Source organism: Hemitrygon akajei, chromosome 1 (assembly GCF_048418815.1).
Source record: "Hemitrygon akajei chromosome 1, sHemAka1.3, whole genome shotgun sequence".
NCBI classification, from domain to species: domain Eukaryota; kingdom Metazoa; phylum Chordata; class Chondrichthyes; order Myliobatiformes; family Dasyatidae; genus Hemitrygon; species Hemitrygon akajei.
In genome coordinates, this window is record NC_133124.1 from 71,402,500 (window position 1) to 71,424,202 (window position 21,703).

General features: G+C 45.2%; 1 protein-coding gene across 2 annotated transcripts in view; it reads left to right on the forward strand.

The window, feature by feature from the left end:
* Positions 1-21,703, forward strand: part of lama3 (laminin, alpha 3) — a 316,232-nt gene that overhangs the window by 73,779 nt on the left and 220,750 nt on the right. For both annotated transcript variants that reach the window (XM_073045511.1, XM_073045521.1), the window contains exons 6-11: positions 1,466-1,563; positions 2,932-3,047; positions 7,684-7,802; positions 11,417-11,507; positions 15,511-15,642; positions 18,111-18,173. In XM_073045511.1, the coding sequence (XP_072901612.1) occupies positions 1,466-1,563; positions 2,932-3,047; positions 7,684-7,802; positions 11,417-11,507; positions 15,511-15,642; positions 18,111-18,173 (619 nt within the window). The remainder of the gene's footprint in view (positions 1-1,465; positions 1,564-2,931; positions 3,048-7,683; positions 7,803-11,416; positions 11,508-15,510; positions 15,643-18,110; positions 18,174-21,703) is intronic.

Sequence of the window (21,703 nt, forward strand, 5' to 3'; positions counted from 1 at the left end):
GCAGAAGCCAAAATAAGATGCAGTAGAAGGGGATGGGGAAGGAGTACAAGCTGGCAGGTGAAAGGTGGAACCAAGTGAGGGGGAAGGTGGATAAGGAAGGGAGGTGTTGTGTGAGAGGATGGGAGGTGATAGGTGGAAAAGGCAAAGGGCTGAAGAATAAGGAATCTAATAAGAGAATGATGCACCATCAATAACTCTCGGAGACGGGAGGCAAACTATAGGCTTTTATTAGCAGCAAAAGAGACCACGACATCTTGGAGACTGAGGGAGGAGCAGTGCCTCCAATCGCCTTTATACAGGGGTCTGTGGGAGGAGCCACAGGAGCAGTCAGCAGAGGGGCGTGTCCAGACAGGTATACAAAGTTTACCACAGAAAGGACAGTGGGCCATGGAAGAAAAGGAAGGAAAAAGGGAACCAGAGGGAGGCAATGAGTAGAGGGCAAGAAGAGAAATGGTGAGCAAGCCACCAGAATTGGGGGAAGCAAGAAAAGGGGTGGGGTGGTAAGCAGAAGGGAGAGGTTATCGAACGTTAGAGAAATTGGTGTTCGTGTCATCAAGTTGGAGAGTACCAGTTGAATATGAGGTGTTGCCCCTCCAACTGCATTGTGACAGTAGATTATTGCCACAATCTACTGCTCAGTATTTTATTTCAAAGGACACTGCAACAAACCTGTGCACACAAGCTCAAAGCAACAGGTGATTCCCTGCCTCTGGGAAAAAGACTATATGTATTTTCCCTATCTGTGTCCCTCTAAAAGATCACCCCTCAATCTCCTATTCTCCAGTCAATAAAATCCCAAACTGCTAAACATCTCTTCATAACTCGGCCCCTTGAGTCTTGGCAATATCTTTGTAAATCTCCTCTGCACTCTTTCTAGCTTAATGGTATCTTTCCTACAGCAGAGTGACCAAAACTGTACAGAATATTCCAATTGCAGCTTCACCAACCTTTAGTAAAACTGCAGCTTATCATCTCCACCCTGACCGATGAAGGCCAATGTGCCAGAAGCCTTCTTCTCTATTCTGTTTATCTGCAAAGTCACTTTCAGGGAGCAATGTCCTGTACTCCAGAGTTCCTTTGATCTACAACACCCCTTGTGTGTTACTTTTACTGTTAAAGTTCTAACCTGATTTGTCTTGCCAAACTGTTAACACCTTGCAGTTATCAAATTAAACTCTGTTTGCCATTCCTTGGCCCTCTTACCAAGCTGATCAAGACCCGTCTGTAAACCCTGATAACCATTTTCACTGTCAATGACACCACCTATTTTAGTGTCATCTGCAGATTTACTGAACGTGCATTGTACCTTGGTATTGTGTTATGCAGAATGCACTTTGATATCGCCTGGGGCTGTGGAGATGCATTTTATTTATTTATTAGTAACACTTTGTACTTGATGTTTTGTTATCAACCTTGTTTCAGTTTCTTAGTAATATGTGGCTATTAATTCTGTCTGCTTTTTCAGTATTATTACAGCATCAAGGACATCAGTGTTGGGGGCCGCTGTGTTTGTAACGGACATGCAGACTCCTGCCAAGCCCAGAACCCACAGAACCCCTTCCTGTAAGTAATCATTTAGATTGTTGTGTATGCTTATGAACATCACCAAAAGAGAATTCAGCATCACTGCAGTGCTTTGATCAGTGAACCTGAGAGTTGGGAGATGAGCAACGATTCATGTGCATCTTCGCCACCCTTGTCTGTTGCATCTGATGTTTCCAATGTTCCAATGTGGCTCTTCTACATCAATGAGACCAAGTGCAGACTGGATGACCATCTAGCTGAGCACCTGTAGCAGCCTGGAGCTCCTGGTTGCTAGTCATTTTAATTGGCTCCCCTTTCCCACGTCAGCCTTCTAACATGTTTTGTCATGTCAACTCTTAGCTTTCTTTTCTCCAGGGAAAATAACCTTTATCCAATCTCTCCTGATGACTCAAGCTCTCCAATGGAGCCAACATCCCAGTGAACCTTCCCTGCACCCTCTCCAGCTTAATCCTATCTGACCACGTGCAGCTTCTCGATGTCTTGTACAGCTATAAAATTTCACCTCTTGTACTCAGTGCCCTATGTTTCACACCATCCTCGCCACCCTGTCAACTACTGTCCCCGTTTTCAGGGAATTATGTATTTGTAACCTGAGGTTTCTGTTTTCAACACTATTGAATATATATTCATATTGATTGATATAATTTTTTTCTGATTTCCTGCCACAGGAAACAATTCCTCCTTATTTAGAACATTCTGTAAAACAGTACAGGCACTTTGTCCTTTGTTGTTGTGCCAGCCTTCTTATCTACTTCAAGATCAATTCCACATAGCCCCGCATTTTTCTTTCATCTGTGTGCCCATCTCTACCATCCCAGGCAGTGTGTTCCACCATTCTTTATGTGAAAAGCCTACCTCTGACATCCCCCTGTACTTTCCTCCAATGATGCCCTTGTATTAGCCATTTCTGCCCTGGGAAAAAGCACTGGCCGTCCACTCTATCATCTTGTACACCTCTATAAAGTCACCTCTCAACCTCCTTCACCCCAAAGAGAAAACCACTAGCTTATTCAATCCAGGTCTTCTTTATTCTATGAAACCTCTCACAGTTTTCATCTGGATAATAATGACAGCGAGTCTCCACATTGTTCTCTGTATAATGGCTTATTTCACTATCATCAAATTTCCTTAATCTTCAAACACCACCTTTCATAGAGTGATGCAACACAGCAACAGTCCCTTCAGCCCATCAAGTCAATGCTGACCATTGCACCTGTCTGCACTAATCCCATTTACTAGCATTAGGTCCGTAGCCTTTATAGTTCTAACAGCAGAATAATCTCTCTTGTAGTGTTTGTGTAGCTTTTTATATGTTGACATTTGCTAGCTCTTGTTAAGACCAGCTGGGTATGTTTGCCTGTTACTGACATGTTGTTTGATGTTCAGGTTGCAGTGTGAGTGTCAGCACAACACCTGTGGAACATCCTGTGAACGTTGCTGTCCTGGGTTCAATCAGAAGCCATGGCAACCAGCTACAACCTCATCGGCCAACAACTGCGAACGTAAGTTTCATCAATGCTCCTTTTATCCCAGTACAGATTCAGAATCATCACTGTTTGTCTACAATTTAGTATCTAAGTTTCTGTTGAATGAAGCCTGGTTTCTTCATGATGTGGCAAAGATAGACTCAGAGTATCTAGTTTTGCTTTCAGAATGCAGAATAAAGTGTTACAGTTATGGAGAAAGTGCAGTGCAGGTGTACAGTAGGGTGCAAGGACAATGAAGAAGTCAAAGCCAAAGGGAGGGCATATAATAGAGCAAAAATTAATGGGAAGTTGGAGGACTGGGAAGCTTTTAAAAACCAACAGAAAGCAACTAAAAGGTCATTAAGAAGGTAAAGATGGAATACAAAAGTAAGCTAGTCAATAATATTAAGAGGATACCATACGTTTCTTCAGATAATGTTGACAATTTTCTAAGTGGAGAAAAATTGAGGTACAAATGGACCTGGGAGACCTTGTGCAGGATGTTAATCCTAAAAGTTAATTTGCAGGCAAAGTTTGTGATGATGAAGGCAATGCAATGTTAATATTCATTTCAAGAGGAATTGAATAGAAATGGAATGATGTAATGTTGAGACTTTATAAAGCACTGGTGAGATCTCACTTGGAGTATTGTGAAGCATTTTGGGCTCCTTATCTTAGAAAGGGTGCAGTGAAACTGGAGAATATTCAAAGGAGGTTCATGAAAATGATTCCAGGATTGAATGGCTTGTCATATGAAGAGCATTTGATAGCTCTGGGCTATATTCAGCAGAATTCAGAAGAATGGGGGGTGACCTCATTGAAACCTGTTGAATGTTGAAAGGCCTTGATAGAGCGGATGTGGAGAGGATGTTTCCTATGGTGGGACAGACAGACAGACACACTTTATTGATCCCGAAGGAAATTGGGTTTCGTTACAGTCGCACCAACCAAGAGTAGTGTAGAAATATAGCAATATAAAACCATAAATAATTAAATAATAATAAGTAAATAATGCCAAGTGGAAATTAGTCCAGGACCAGCCTATTGGCTCAGGGTGTCTGACACTCTGAGGGAGGAGTTGTAAAGTTTGATGGCCACAGGCAGGAATGACTTCCTATGACACTCAGTGTTGCATCTCGGTGGAATGAGTCTCTCGGTGGGAGAGTCTAAGCCTAGAGGAGAAAGCCGCAGTGTAGAGGTGAGTCCTTTCAGAATGGAGATGAGGAATTTTTTTAGCCAGAGAGTGGTGAATCTGTGGAACTCTTGGCCACAGGCAGCTGTGGAGGCCAAGTCTTTATTTATACTTAGGGCAGAGGTTGATAGATTCTTGATTGGTAGGGATACAGGGAGAAGGCAGGAGACTAGGGCTGAGAGCAAAGTTGGATCAGCCTTGATGAAAATAGTGGAGCAGACTCGATGGGCCAAATGACCTAATTCTGCTCCTATATCTATAGTCTTAACATGATAAATTGTGAGGTCAAAAGTCATTTTATTGTACTAGAACCATTCAATAGTCTTATAACAGCAGGACAGAAGCTGTGTTAGAGCCTGATAGTATGTGCTTTCAGGCTTTTGTATCTTCTGCCTGATGGGAGAGGGGTGAAGAGAGAATGTCTGGGGTGGAAGGGGTTTTTGATTATGTTGGCTACTTTACCAAGACAGTGAGAGTCTGGTTCTTTTGATCACTATAAATCTGTGTCCCTGTTTTCTCACCTCCTCCTGGAAACATTTTCTCCCTATCTTCACGGATATCTCTGAAATTTTTGAACATCTCACAGGTATCTCGTCTTATCTAGTCACTTCTGTATTGGTGAATCCATGTCCGTGCACACCCAGCTCTTCTGATTGAATCTCCAATAACTAGTTATCCCCTTCCCTGGGATCACCACAGACAGTGTAGTTGTGTTGGCTCAGTGGAGCCAGGATTCTCGAGCAAAGCTGGGCTTAATTCCAGCAGTATCCTCAGACACAGCTGGGGTTAGTCCCAGCATGAACTGTTTCCATTGACAATGGCAGATTCCAAAGAAAAAGGAATTACTGATTTGTGTAAAAGCATTCCAGATGTTGCCTTGCTCGTCATTACCATTATAACGTGTCACTGCTGTAATACAGGACTTGAGGCAGTAGACACCCTGTAGAGATTGTCCCGCACTAACTGCACTTCGTCTGCTTAAGATGTCTGAGTAGTAACGTGGCCAGCATACAAACAGGAGTCAACTCCCACCTTAAATGTGAGCTGCTCTCCGTCACAGCCTTAGGGAGATGGCCAGTAGCAGCAGGGGATAGAGGTACTGGCTTTCCCCACCAACGCTCAGCTCCCTGACCCGTCCCATCACACAGAAGCCCCTCTCGTGACCCTTGGGTTATTGACCTTTAACTTCAGGACCCCGATTCTCAGCTAAACTCTCAGTGGCAATTTTAGAACTACCGGGTAAGACTGTTAGAGTCATGGAGTCACACAAGAAGGATGGTTGAGCTTACATCAGTGGTGCTGAGGACAAGAGAGTTGGGAACCTCAGGCTCCTGGGAGTGAATATCACCAATAGCCAGTCCTGGTCCAACCAGATTGACAGCATGGCTAAGAAAGCTCACCAGTGCCTCTTTTTCCTCAGGAGTCTGGGAATTTGGCATGTCTCCTTTGGCCCTTACTGATTTTTATTGATGCACAATGAGAAAGCCTCCTATGTGGATGCATCACTGCTTGATATGGTAACTGCTTGCCCGTGATGGCACAAATCTACAGAGTTGTGAACAGAGCTCAGGAGCCAGCCTCCCCTTCATGGACTCTGTCTACATTTCTCACTGCCTTCATAAAGCAAATTAAAGACCCCTCCCACCCTGAACATTCTCTCTTCCTCCCTTACATTGGGTAGAAAATAGAAAAGCCTGAAACCAGGCTCATGGACAACTTCTATGCCATTGTTATTGAACTGTTCGCTAGTACAATAAGATGGTCTCTTGACCTCATAGTCTACCTTGTTACGAATGTCCTTGAACCCTGTCTGTCTCCAGTGGACTTTCTCTGTTACTATATTCTTCATTCTGTTATTGTTTTCCCTTGTACCACTTCAATGATCTGTATGGATGGCATGCAAAGCGAAGTTAACCCTAGCTGCACATCTTTGGAATGTGGGAGGAAACTAGAGCACTTGGAGGTTGCAGAGAGAACATGCAAACTCCACACGGACAGCACCTGAGGATCAGATCAAACCTGGGTCTCTAGATCTATAAGGTAGTAGCTCAACTAGCTGCCACACTGTAGCCGAAGTCTGTCTGAGCTGGGGTTGGCAGAGGTTGAATAGTTTAGAAAGTTCAGTTTAGATTAAGGGGTATATAGACATACAAGGTATGGAGGGATACTTCTCTCATAGAACATAGAGCCTAGAGTGGAACAGTCCATGATGGTGTGCCAATCTTTGAACCTGCTCTAAGCTCAATCTAACCCTTCCCTCCTACATAACTCTCCATTTTTTTCATCTATGTGCCTATCTAAGAGTTTCGTTGACAGACAGACAGACATACTTTATTGATCCCGAGGGAAATTGGGTTTTGTTACAGTCACACCAACCAAGAATAGTGTAGAAATATAGCAATATAAAACCATAAATAATTAATAATAAGTAAATAATGCCAAGTGGAAATGAGTTCAGGACCAGTCTATTGGCTCAGGGTATCTGACATTCTGAGGGAGGAGTTGTAAAGTTTGACGGCCACAGGCAGGAATGACTTCCTATGACGCTCAGTGTTGCATCTCGGTGGAATGAGTCTCTGGCTGAATGTACTCCTGTGCCTAACCAATGTACTCCTGAGCCTTAATGTCTCTAATGCATTGAATACCAGCCAATCTAGATGTTGTGTGCTGAGGATTGAATCTCTTCAACCCAGAGATGTGTTGAACTGTACTACCAGAGTCTGAAATAATGGCATGTTTCACTCTATAATGTACAGCATATTTTTCTTATTAAATCTTTGGTTGAGTTACTGCTGGCCTCTGATTGGCAGCCCCATTATACACTCGTGCCCAGAATTCGCGCAAGTAATCGCATCTCCACATATTGTTTTTTGTTTTGTGCAGTGTAGATTGAACGGAGATGTTTGGAACATAATTTTGGCATGGATAATCTGGCTGCCTGTCAATGTCTCCTTGAGAGAAAAGTTCCTCAACAGATTTTTTTTTCTGTTAGAATCCATTACTGAAACTCTTGATTGAGTTTTTTACCAAATGACAATTAGACAGTGAACATCAGAAAGTCCAAAGAGGCAGCTTGGTGCTATTTGTTATGTCCTTAAAAACAGAAAGTTTTCAACGAAGAATAGATTGTAATAGGGCAACAATAAACAGCCCATCTCCTTCTCCAATGCCCCACAGACTGATGTCTCCTAGAAATTACCAGCTGCATAGATTTGCCCCTCATATTTCTAAAATCTCCCCCAAATATGTAACACTGGCGTGGTCAGGGAGTCGTACAGCATTGAACCAGGCATTTCAACATAATTGGTTGAACCATCTGAGCTCATACCAATTGCCAGCAGTTGGCCCATATCCCCCCCTATCCTATCCACATACCTGGCCAAAATGTCAGCCCAACAATTGTAGAATTCCAATTTATTTTAGTATAATCAAATTATTGGGGAGATGAGTGTTGAAATAATTTGGTGTCTCATTTTGCAGCTTGTAACTGCCACGGACATGCCAAGGATTGTTACTACGATGCTGTGGTGAGCCAGAGGAGAGCGAGTATGAACATCCATGGGCAGTACGAAGGTGGAGGTGTTTGCTTGAATTGCCAGGTATGAGGCAAACTGGTACCTGAATTGCCACGTATGAGGCAGGCTGGTACCTGGGAACAAACCTGTCCACTAGCTGACAGCAAATTGCTAGAGAAACTCAGCAGCTTAGAGAAAATAGTGCTAGTATAAAGAGGTAAAATTGCACACACACACACACACACACACACACACACACACACACACACACACACACACACACACACACACACACACACACACACACACACACACACACACACACACACACACACACACACCACACCACACCACCACCACCACCACCCTCCCCCCAGTTGCCTTAGGGAGATCTGCTTCTGTAGCCAGCAAGATATGAAAACTACCTTCCCTCTTAGTCCTGATCATCCCTCTGCCCCCTCAGATGCTACCCAACTCCCTGAGTTGCTCCAGCAGGTGATGTGTTACTCCAGAGTCCAGCATCTACAGTCTCTTGTGTCTCCTTTTAGCCACCAGCCCCAGATCTGGTACGTGAGGAGATTGTGGCATGTGATGCTCCTCATTTCATCACCATGACTTTTTCTGGCAATTTCCAATTGCCTCAATTAGTCTGAAATTAAAATTAAAACTAAAAAGGCTGCCAATCTAACCTCAGTAAACCTCTGATAATCTGACCCACGTGGAAGATGTGATATGGGACTGTCTAATTTTCTGACTGCTGGATGTTACTCACACAGAGTCAGAGTTGTGCGGCATTACAGCATGGATCTTGGTCCTTCGGTCCAGGCTGACTACAATGCCCACACAGCTAGTCCCAATTTCTTGCATTTGGTCCATATTCTCCAAGCCCCATCTCTCCATGTACCTGTTCAATGTTTCTTTAATGGTACTATTGTACCTGCCTCTAATTCCTCTCATTCCATATAATCTCCACACATTATCAGAGTTTTTCTGTATTTGTGTTCATAATTAACAGGAACAGGCCATAAAACCTCTTTTTGTAGCATCCATACATATTATGGTCTGGCTGCAAAAATGTCTTGAATGTTCTGACTGTTTTCTGCTCTTTAACTGGAGTGGGAGCAGAGGTCAGTTCAGCTGGGTGCAGTGACACAGCCTGCAGTGTGGTGAGATGGTGCAAAAGTGGCTGACCTGCATTGAGCAATTGGCCTTTCTTTAACCTCCTGAGCTGATTTAAACAATCTTTACAAGTGTTTTTAACAGGCATTTATCATACAAGGGGCAAAAGAAGAAAAAGTTTTATCTGTCACTTTCCAGTGTGGAAATGGAGCAGTCAAACAAACACTGAGGCTATAAGACCAAACATCATAAGCTGAATATTCAGTTGTGACATCCCAAAGCTTTTCCAGAATCTTCAAGGCACCAGTCAAGAGATTGATGGAATACTCCCCGGTCATTTGGGCAGAGTTATTCCATGCACTCAACATCCACCACATTACCTTTCCACTATCTACAAGTCCCGGTGTGATGGAATACTCCCCAGTCACTTGGGCAGAGTTATTCCATGCACTCAACATCCACCACATTACCTTTCCACTATCTACAAGACCCGGTGTGATGGAATACTCCCCAGTCATATGGGCAGAGTTATTCCATGCACTCAACATCCACCACATTACCTTTCCACTATCTACAAGTCCCGGTGTGATGGAATACTCCCCAGTCATTTGGGCAGAGTTATTCCATGCACTCAACATCCACCACATTACCTTTCCACTATCTACAAGTCCCGGTGTGATGGAATACTCCCCAGTCATTTGGGCAGAGTTATTCCATGCACTCAACATCCACCACATTACCTTTCCACTATCTACAAGTCCCGGTGTGATGGAATACTCCCCAGTCATTTGGGCAGAGTTATTCCATGCACTCAACATCCACCACATTACCTTTCCACTATCTACAAGTCCCGGTGTGATGGAATACTCCCCAGTCATTTGGGCAGAGTTATTCCATGCACTCAACATCCACCACATTACCTTTCCACTATCTACAAGTCCCGGTGTGATGGAATACTCCCCAGTCACTTGGGCAGAGTTATTCCATGCACTCAACATCCACCACATTACCTTTCCACTATCTACAAGTCCCGGTGTGATGGAATACTCCCCAGTCATTTGGGCAGAGTTATTCCATGCACTCAACATCCACCACATTACCTTTCCACTATCTACAAGTCCCGGTGTGATGGAATACTCCCCAGTCATTTGGGCAGAGTTATTCCATGCACTCAACATCCACCACATTACCTTTCCACTATCTACAAGACCCGGTGTGATGGAATACTCCCCAGTCATATGGGCAGAGTTATTCCATGCACTCAACATCCACCACATTACCTTTCCATTATCTACAAGTCCCGGTGTGATGGAATACTCCCCAGTCATTTGGGCAGAGTTATTCCATGCACTCAACATCCACCACATTACCTTTCCACTATCTACAAGTCCCGGTGTGATGGAATACTCCCCAGTCATTTGGGCAGAGTTATTCCATGCACTCAACATCCACCACATTACCTTTCCACTATCTACAAGTCCCGGTGTGATGGAATACTCCCCAGTCATTTGGGCAGAGTTATTCCATGCACTCAACATCCACCACATTACCTTTCCACTATCTACAAGTCCCGGTGTGATGGAATACTCCCCAGTCATTTGGGCAGAGTTATTCCATGCACTCAACATCCACCACATTACCTTTCCACTATCTACAAGTCCCGGTGTGATGGAATACTCCCCAGTCACTTGGGCAGAGTTATTCCATGCACTCAACATCCACCACATTACCTTTCCACTATCTACAAGTCCCGGTGTGATGGAATACTCCCCACTTGCCTGGGCAGAGTTAGTCTAGGCATTCAAAAACCACCTTGTTACCTTTCCATGATATACAAGTCTGGAGTCTGACTGACTGGAGTCAGTCCATGTATTCAACAACCAACACATTGCATTTCCACCATCTACAAGTCTAGTTGTGATGGAACACTCCCCACTTTCCTGGGTAAAGTTAGTCCATGTATTCAGCATCCATAAGCATTTCTCCCATCATGAAGGCACAATTCAGGGGTGTGATAGATCACCCTTCACTTGACTGCTTGAGTGCAGGGACAAACATCTTCAGGATGCTTGACAAAGCAGCATCCTAAACACTCCTTCTCTGCCTCCACCACCAGTGCACAGTAGCTGTAGTGTGCAATTGCCACTTGGCCAGCACCTTCAGGACCTTCCAAACCCACCAGCTCTGTCAGAGGTAGGACAAGTTGAGGGAACGACCATCCACAGGTTCCTTCTCCTAGTCACGTACTTGAAAGCACATTGCCCGTTCTTTCATCGCCACTAGATTGAAGTCCTCCTCAACACCACTGAGGAAGCACATTCACTGGGAGGGCTGCAGGGTTGAAGAAGGCAGCTCAGTACCTCCTTAAGAGATAGGAAATAAATGCTTGCTTTGTGCGACACATCCAGGTAAAACCAGAACTGAAACGGACCAGTTGGATAGAAACAGATATTAGTTAGCCTCAGAGTATGGTTGTGTCCTGAATGACCCGGTATTTTAACACCTCACCAGCTTGACAGAGCCTCCAGGAGCTGAAGTTTCATTAATTGTTGGTCTTGTGTTTCCAATCCTCTGTGCAGCACCACACAGCTGGAACAAACTGTGAGCGATGTGCCCCATTTTATTACCGGCGGGCAGGAGTTCCCAAGGACGCACCAGATGGCTGTGTAGGTGAGCATCGTCTCATGGACATACAATGCTGTGCCCACTATGTCAGCACAGTGTGGGCAAGCTACAGCAGGCTCTGGAGGTGGGAGCTTCAGGAAACTGGCCAAAAGATGTTGTTGTACTTAGCCTGATATTGCCTCTGCTGACTTCCACTAAGAGTTAAGCCAACTGGGATGTGAAACCTGCACTGCCTACTCCCACATCCCCAGTAAAATAGAACCACCACATCTCAGTAAAGTCAGCCCTGCCCAATCTCACCATATTCCCAGTAAAACCAGCACTGCCTAAACCCAGCAGATTCCCAATAAAATCAACAATTCTCAATCCCAATACTTTGCAAATAAAACCAGCAGGGCCCAATCCCACCAGACTCCCAGTGAAACCAGCACCACCACATCCTAGCAAAATCCACATTGCCCAATCCCAGTAAAACCAGCACAGCCTGGTTCACCAGATTCCCAGTAAAACCAGTGCAACCCAATCCCAGCATGCAGTAAAACTGGCACTGCCCAGTCTCACCAGATTCCCAGTTATCTACAGACACGAGACTGCAGATGTCGGGATGTGGGGCAACACACAAAGGCACTGGAGGAACTCAGTGGATCAGGCAGCACCTGTGGAGAGAAATGGACGGACAGAGACCATTCACCAGGATTGGAAAGAGAGAGGGGATAAACCAGCACAGAAGGGTGGGGGAGAAGTAGGGGAGCAAGAACTGAGAGGTGATGGGTAGATCCAGGTGAGTGGGTAATAGGCAGGTGAGGGAGGGGAGCGGGAGAATGATATAAAAGGCTGAGAAGTGGACGAGATAAATGTTTGAAGAAGATGGAAAGAGACTGGTGGACCATAGAATAAAGGGAAGGAGGTAAGGTGGGGTACCAGAGGGAGGAATGCGCCAACCCCACTAGTTACTCCAGAGCACAAGGACATAGGAATAGGAGTGTGCCCTTGATAGAGTGGATGTGGAGAGGATGGGATAAGGTACCCCATGCAAGGCTTATTGAGAAAGTATGGAGGCATGGGATCCAAGGGGACATTGCTTTGTGGATCCAGAACTGGCTTGATCACAGAAGGTAAAGAGTGGTTGTAGACGGGTCATATTCTGCATGGAGGTCAGTGACCAGTGGTTTGCCTCGGGAATCTGCTCTGGGGCCCTTTCCTCTTCATGATTTTTATAAATGACCTGGATGAGGAAGTGGAGGGATGGGTTAGTAAATTTGCTGATGCCACAAAGGTTGGGGGTGTTGTGGATAGTGTGGAGTGCTGTCAGAGGTTACAGTGGGATATTGATAGAATGCAAAAGTAGGCTGAGAAGTGGCAGATGGAGTTCAACACAGATAAGTGTGAAGTGGTTCATTTTGGTAGGTCAAATATGATGGTAGAAGATAGTATTAATGGTAAGACTCTTGGCAGTGTGGAGGATCAGAGGGATCTTGTGGTCTGAGTCCATAGGACACTCAAAGCTGCTGCGCAGGTTGACTTTGTGGTTAAGGTGCACTGGCCTTCATCAATCGTGGGATTGAGTTTACGAGCTGAGAGATAATGTTGCAACTATATAGGACCCTGGTCAGAGCCCACTTGAAGTACTGTGCTCAGTTCTGGTCGCCTCACTACAGGAAACCACAGAAAGGGATCAGAGGAGATTCACAAGGATGATGCTTGGATTGGGGAGCATGCCTTATGAGAATAGGTTGAGTGAACTCAGCCTTTTCTCCTTGGAGCGATGGAGGATGAGAGGTGACCTGATAGAGGTGTATAAGATGATGAGAGGCATTGATTGTTTGGATAGTCAGGGGCTTTTTCCAGGGCTAAAATGGCTAGCATGAGAGGGCACAGTTTTAAGATGCTTGGAAGTAGGTACAGAGGAGATGTCAGGGATAGGTTTTTTCTGCAGAGAGTGTTGAGTGTGTGGAATGAGCTGCCAGCGACAGTGGTGGAGGCAGATATGATGGGGTCTTTTAAGAGACTTCTGGATAGGTACATGGAGCTTAGAAAAATAGAGGGCTATGGGTAACCCTCAGTAACTTCTAAGGTAAGGACATGTTCGGCACAACTTTGTGGGCCGAAGAGCCTGAATTGTGCTGTAGGTTTTCTCTGTTTCTATATTTCTCCACACTCTCAGTTCCTTGATTTCCTAAACATCTATCCCTGTTTATAACTGAGATAAATTTGCACTGAGTATTATGGATCAGCTGTTTGAATACCTGTCTCAGTTCTCCACTGACCTATCTCTTTGTTTATTTTTCTAGTCTACCTTAGACTACTCCTCCAACATTGTAAACGTCCTTATTTAATTTGTGGACAGTGGTTGTGGATCAGTAGTGTTCACCCTCAAACTGCATCTGGCCATGAGCAGAAACAATTTGCTGGAAGAATTCAGTAAATTGAGCAGCGTCTGTTTGTGTGTGTGTGTGGGGGGGAAGGAATGCAAGGTCAAGACCTTGTCTCAGGCTGGATCGGAGGGGGGAGATGGCCAGTACTTAATTCTTCTCCCTCCACAGATGCTGCTCTACCTGCTTAGTTCCATCAGCATTTTGTTATTTGCTGCACATTCCAGCATCTGCAGTCTCTGGTGTCTCCAAAGTGTGGTCACCACCTCCTAGGGGAATATTTTACCACAAAATCTCTGATTAATGCTTCCTTATTACAAATCTAAAATAGCCTGTTGGGGAATGTGGGATGATTGTATAGAGGCATTGAAAATTATGGTTGTGGTCAGTTGAGGCCTCCGTCAGTCAGAGTTGACCATGGATATTGTGTCCTAGCTGTCTGGATATGCAGGGCTGGGCAGCACGATATGGAGAGCAAACTGTTGCCCATGTAGCAAGCTCCCCCTCTCCATGCATCTGATGAACCCAAAGGAATGACAGAGACTGATTCTGTTTGGTACCAGAGATGTCGTAGGAGTTGCCAGTCAGCATTGAACTCAATGTAGGACTGACTCCAGCTCCTGATTTTCCCTTGGGCTTTACTTCCGAACCTTTCTCCATGAGTGGGTATAGCTGCAAGTCAGCGGAAGCTTGAGATCAGAGTTTTCCTTCTCCTAGACGAGCTGCTAATCACGTATGACAAGGCCCATCTGACTGAAGCGACTGGTTTTAAGGCACCAGTAACCCGCCTTTGCCCCTTCTCCTGTCAGTAGAAACGGTTCTGCTGGGCGTAGTAGCTAAGGCACATGTGAAGGCCAGAAGCTGGACTTGGCTGTCGGAGGCGATTTGAGGTGGACACCATTGGGAGCATTTAATAGGTAGTGGGAGCTTATCCCCATTACCACCCCTGGCTATAACAACCTTATGAGAGGTGTAGATAAAGTAGGCAGTCTTTTCCCAAGGGTAGGGGAGTCCAAAACCGGGGGACATAGGTATAGGGTGAGCGGAGAAAGATTTAAAAGGGCCCTAAGGGGCAACCTTTTCACACAGAGGTTGGTGAGCTGCCGGAGGAAGTGGTTGAGCCAGGCAGATGGAATAGCAGCACTTGGATAGGTATACGGAAGGGCAAGACTTAGAGGGATATGGGTTGAATGAAGGAAAATAGGACTAGCTGGATGCACACTGATCAGCATGGACTGTTTGGGCTGAAACCCCTCTCCCTCAGAGGTCTGATCTACCAGTGCAGGAGTGGGGGAGTGCTGGACGATCTTAACTAGGCGGGGACTTTTTACCCTGCAGCGTAGGAGGCTGATGAGTGACCTTACAGAGGTTTATAAAATCATTAGGGGCAGGGATAAGGTGGCTGCTCACAGCCTTTTCCTGTGGTAGGGGTGTCAAATTCAGGTTTAAAATGAGATTTAAAGCAACTTTAACGGTTGGGTATGTTAAAACTAGTCGTAGAGAGGATATACTTACAGCATTTATGAGACTTTGTGCAGGTTCATGGATAGAATAGGTTTCGAGGGATTTTGGCAAACGCAGATGAATGGAATGAGGTCAGGTCAGACATTACTGCTGAACTGTGACTATGACTCTAAAAAAGATCAATCCTGAACATGGTATCTTCTGCTCTTCAGCCTGCAGGTGTAACCCGGAATTTGCTGAGGGTTGTGACGAGACCACGGGGGTCTGTCGGTGCCAACCACGGTTCAGCGGGCCGGACTGCAGCCGCTGTGCGCCAGGACACTACAACTTCCCCCAGTGCATTCGTACGTATGGCACCTTCCTCCGTGCTGTGTGACAGACCCATGCAGTGCCGAAGCAGGCCCCTTGGCTCATCCTCTTCTCCCTGACTCGCAAACACCAATCCCCATTCATCCCATTTCTCCCACTCGGCTACATGCCAGGGGCAACTTACCGCAGGCAATTAACCTGCCAGCATGCGCATCTCTGGGATACATCACAGCTTGGTATGGCAACTGCTGTGCACGTGACCGCAAGAAATGATAGATTTTTGGACACAGCTCAGCACATCAAGGAAATCAGCCTTCCCTCCGTGGACTTTGTCTACATCTCGCTGCCTTGGGAAAGCAGCCCAAATAATCAAAGACCCCACCCACTCTGGACATTCTCTCTTTTCCTCTCTCCCATCGGGAAAAAGATACCAAAGCTTGAAAGCATGTACCACCAGGCTCAACAACTTCCATCCCACTCTCATAGGACCATTGAATGATAAGATGGACTCTTGATCTTGCATTCTACCTTGTTATGGCCTTACCTGATATTGTCTGCCTGCACTGCACTTTGTCTGTAATTGTAGCACTTTACTCTGCATTCTGCTATTGTTTTCCTTGTATTTCCTCAATGCGCTGTTGTAATGAAGTGATCTGCATGGATGGCACACAAACAAAATCTCTTCACTCTATCTTATTACATGTTATAATAATAAACCAATTATAAATTCCCAAGAAAAATGACTCTGAGGTGTTCCTTCCTTTGTCTCCTTCCTCAGAACTAGGGCTAGTCTTAACATGCTCGAGATCTGGTGGTTCTTATATCAGCCGCTCTCCGGGGTATGCGGGGTCACGCAGGTAATTCGTGCCCGCCTCCAGTGCCACAGCGGTGGGACCAGACACACAACTGGAGATGGGCACGCTGGTGATCAGTGTCCATTTGGTCTTGGACCTCTGTGTGTGGCCAAGTACCAAGTGAAATCCAGGACAAGCTGTGGAAGCAGGCAGTGTGGTGGGAGGGGCATACAGCTCATGTTGGAGTTAATATTCGACCTAACCCTTCCCTGCTCTACTGCCTCTACTGTGCTTTCTCCTCAAAGATGTTTAACCTAAATACGTACACTTTATGCTCTTCCCTTGTACCATTCCTGGTGGGAGTGAGTTCAACATTCCAGCCAATTTTTGGTAAAGGAGCTTCTGGATTTACTAGTGGCTGTCTTTCATGACTGACAATTAATAGTTATTAGACCATTGACCATAAGACAAAGGAGCAGAAGTCAGCCATTTGGCCCATCGAGTCTGCTCCGCCATTTCATCATGAGCTGATCCAATCTCCCCTTTAGTCCCATTCCCCCGCCTTCTCACCATAACCTTTGATGCCCTGACTACTCAGATACTTATCAATCTCTGCCTTAAATATACCCAATGACTTGGCCTCCACTGCCGCCCGTGGCAACAAATTCTATAGATTCACCACCCTCTGGCTAAAAAATTTTTTTTGCATCTCTGTTCTGAATGGGCGCCCTGCAATCCTCAAGTCATGTCCTCGCGTACTAGACTCCCCCACCATGGGAAACAACTTTGCCACGTTCACTCTGTCCATGCCTTTCAACATTCAAAATATTTCTATGAGGTCCCCCCTCATTCTTCTAAACTCCAAGGAGTACAGTCCAAGAGCGGTCAAACGTTCCTCATATGTTAACCCTCTCATTTCCAGAATCATTCTAGTGAATATCACATATTCACTATATCACATATACCAAGATACAGTAAAAAGCTTTTGTTTGGGTGCCATCTACACAGGTCGTTCTGTATATAAGGGCTACAAAAGATATAAATGAGGTGATACAGTAGCATAGCAGTTAACCTAATGCTGTTAACGGAGCCAGTGACCCAGATTCAATTCTGCCACTGCTTGTGAGGAGTTTGTACATTTTTCCAGTGACTGCATTGGTTCCTCTGGTGTTGCACTTTCCCCCACATTCCAAAGATGTATGGGTTATTGATCACATGGGTGTAATTGGGTGAGATGTGCTCGTTGGTCCAGAAGGGCCTGTTATCGTGCTGTAACTCTAAATAAAAATAATCTCTTGGGCTTAGGTGGCAGGACCTCAGATAGAAAACAAGAGCATGGGGAATGGTGTTACAGTTACAGAGAGAGTGCTGTGCAGGCAAACAATAAGGTGCAAGGGGCTTTGCGAATTTCATGGGGACCTTTCACTCCTGAGGCACCCCTATCCTCTTTTCCTCTGACAATGATACTTCCTCCCTCCCCTCTCTCTGAACAACAAACACTCCTCACAGAGTTCTTTTGCCAGACACTTAGACTGTGTGTATGGAAAGATGGGGAATTGAGTGAGGGCTGTATGTTGAAGTGAGAAGCAAATCAGCCATAGTCATAATGAACGGGGTGCCGGTCCTGGGGATTCGGTGGCCAATTCCTGTCCTTATCGTTTTGTGTATTCTATGTTAACCTAATCAATGATGAACCTTTGTTCTTTCAGGGAGTCCATTTTACATCACACCCCGTCCGGTTACCATGGTCCCAACACCTGGACCTTACTACAGTGAGTAATTACAATTTATAGATAGATAGATAGATAGATAGATAGATACTTTATTCATCCCCATGGGGAAATTCAACTTTTTTCCAATGTCCCATACACTTGTTGTAGCAAAACTAATAACATACAATACTTAACTCAGTAAAAAAAAATATGATATGTATCTAAATCACCATCTCAAAAAGCATTAATAATAGCTTTTAAAAAGTTCTTAAGTCCTGGCGGTAGAATTGTAAAGCCTAATGGCATTGGGGAGTATTGACCTCTTCATCCTGTCTGAGGAGCATTGCATCGATAGTAACCTGTCACTGAAACTGCTTCTCTGTCTCTGGATGGTGCTATGTAGAGGATGTTCAGAGTTATCCATAATTGACCGTAGCCTACTCAGCGCCCTTCGCTCAGCTACCGATGTTAAACTCTCCAGTACTTTGCCCACGACAGAGCCCGCCTTCCTTACCAGCTTATTAAGACGTGAGGCGTCCCTCTTCTTAATGCTTCCTCCCCAACACGCCACCACAAAGAAGAGGGCGCTCTCCACAACTGACCTATAGAACATCTTCAGCATCTCACTACAGACATTGAATGACGCCAACCTTCTTAGGAAGTACATTCGACTCTGTGCCTTCCTGCACAAGGCATCTGTGTTGGCAGTCCAGTCTAGCTTCTCGTCTAACTGTACTCCCAGATACTTGTAGGTCTTAACCTGCTCCACACATTCTCCATTAATGATCACTGGCTCCATATGAGGCCTAGATCTCCTAAATTATTCAGCACAGGCAGCCAAACCTTTGGTGAATACTGTGTCAGGATGGGCTCGACTATCTCACTGGAGACGCAAGAGGTCGCAGACACCGGATCTGGAGCAACACACAACATGCTGCAGAAACTCACTGGGTCAAGCAGCATCTGGGGAGGCTAGCAGAGAGATAAAGGATATCATCCCAAAATATTTCCCTCCGTTGATCATTCCTCCAGTGAACATGGAACAGTTCAGCACAGTACAGGCCTTTCAGCCCACAGTCTTGTGCTGACCTTTTAGCATTTAAAATGAATCTAATCTTTCGCTCCACATAGCCCTCCATATTACTTTCATCCATGTGCCTGTCTAAGAGTCTATTAAATATCCCTGATATATCTGCCTCTACCTCCATCTCTGGCAGTGCATTCCATGAATTCACCATGCTGTGCAGAAATCACCTTAAAGTTATGCTCTCTCCATAAGATGATAAGACACAGGAGCAGAATTAGGCCATTAAGTCTGCTCTGCCATTCAATTATGGCTGATTATCCCTTTCAACCCCGTTGTCCTGCCTTCTTCCTGTAACCTTTAATGCCCCATTAGCCCATCAACCTCTGTTTTTGATTCTACCCAATGACTTGGCCTCCACAGATTCACCACCTTTCGTATTTCCACCCTGAGAAAATGTCTCTGGCTGTCCGCTCTATCAATGCCTTTTATCATTTTGTACACCTCTGTCACGTCACTTCTCTCATCCTCCTTTGCTCCAAAGAGAAAAGCCCTAGCTCATTAAACCTTTCCTCATAGGACATGCTCTCTAATCCAGGCAGCGTCCTGGTAAATATCCTCTGCTCCCTCTCTAAAGCTTCCACATTTTTCCTATAATGAGGTGGCCAGAACTGAACACCATACTCCAAGTGTGGTCTAACCAGAGTTTTAAAGAGCTGCAACATTATCTCACGGCTCTTGAACACAATCCCCCGACAATGAAGGCCAACACACCTTACATCTTCTTAACCACACTATCAACTTGTGTGGCAATTTTGATGGATCTATAGATGAACTCCACCTGCATGTATCACATCACACTTCTCCAGGTTGAACTGCAGTGTTACTCATATCTTACCTGTGAGTGTTCAGTATGTCTTAGTGCTACTAGATATAATCTCACAACAGACTGTGGCAGGGAAAGAGTTAACTGAGCGAGGCATTTCCATTTATTAATTCCTGTCAACACCTTTCAACTTGTAAAGACATGTGGGTCTGTGGACTCCCATGCATTGTTTCTCCTTGCCTTGTTTATCCACAGGAGTAGTTGTTTAATTTTCCATGAAGTAAAATAATATTCACAGTGTGGAGTTAAATGACATCATTCATTACATGAAGAAGATTAAATTACACGTTTTGCAGCTAAGCAGATTGCCAACACACACAAAATGCTGGAGGAACGCAGCAGATCAGGCAGCATCTATGGAAATGAATAAATAGTTGGCGTTTTGGGCCGAGACCCTTCATCAGGACTGGAAAGGAAGCGGGAAGATACCAGAATAAAAAAGTGGGGGAAGGGGAAGGAGGCTAGCTGGAAGGTGATAGGTGTTGCTGGGTAGTTGGGAAAGGTAAAGGGCTGCAGATGAAGGAATCTGATAGGAGAGGGGAGGTGGATCGGCCCGGGGAGGTAATAGGCAGGAGAAAAGGCAAAAGGCCAGAGGGGAGAATAGAAAAAGAGGGAAGGAGGATGGAATTTTTTTTTAATCGGTAGGAGAAATTGATATTCGTGCCATCAGGTTAAAGGCTACCCAAAGAGAATATAAGGTCTTGCTCCTCCACCCTGAGGATGGCCTCATCATGGTATAAGAGGCAGCCACGGACCAACACCATGGAATGGGAGTGGGAATTAAAATGATGGGTCACTGAGACGTTTCGCTTTAGGTGGATGGAGCACAGTTATTTGACAAAGCGCTACCCCACCCACCCCCCCAATTTACAATGGGTCGCACCAGTGTAGAGTAGGAACACCATGCACAATAGACGACCCCAGCTGACTCACAGGTGAAGTATTGCCTCACCTGGAAGGACTGCCTTGGGCACTGAATAGAGGTGAGTGGGAAGGTATAGCAATTGGCTGCTGGGAGAGAGATCAGTGGAGGTGAACAAGGGAATCACAGACGGAAAAATCCCTGCAGAAAGCAGAGAGTTGGGGGGGGAGGGGAGAGGAAGTAAACATCTGTTTGGTGGCGGGATCCCTTTGGAGATGGCAAACATTGTGGAGAATGGCATGCTGGATGCGGAGGCTCATGGAGTGGTAGGTAAGGACAGGAGGAGCTCTAACCAGTGGGAAGATGGGGTGAGTGCAGATGTCCGGGAAATAGAGGAGATGCAGGTGAGGGCAGCATCAATGGTGAAAGAAAGGAAACCCTGTTCTTTGAAGAAGGCGGATATCTCTGATGTCTTGAAAAGGAAAGCCTCATCCTGTGTTTAAGATTTCCAACAATTTTGCTATTTCTTAAGCATTGTCTTCTGGACACACTATTATTGTTAATATTTGGATGGGGCTTCTTTAAAAATGAATGCATCTGGATGTAAACAGGGATCAGGTAAATGTGAAAAGGAATTGCAGTAAATTTTGCTCTGGTCCAATATTTCTGCTCTGGTATCCATGCCGAACATCAAGTACCCAGATATCATTATCCCATTTGTCAGCACTTGGTCTGTGGACTTACTGGTGATTCAAAGGATCATCTAGGTACTTTACAAATATTGTAAGAGTACCAGACAAACCCAATCTTTTCAGTCT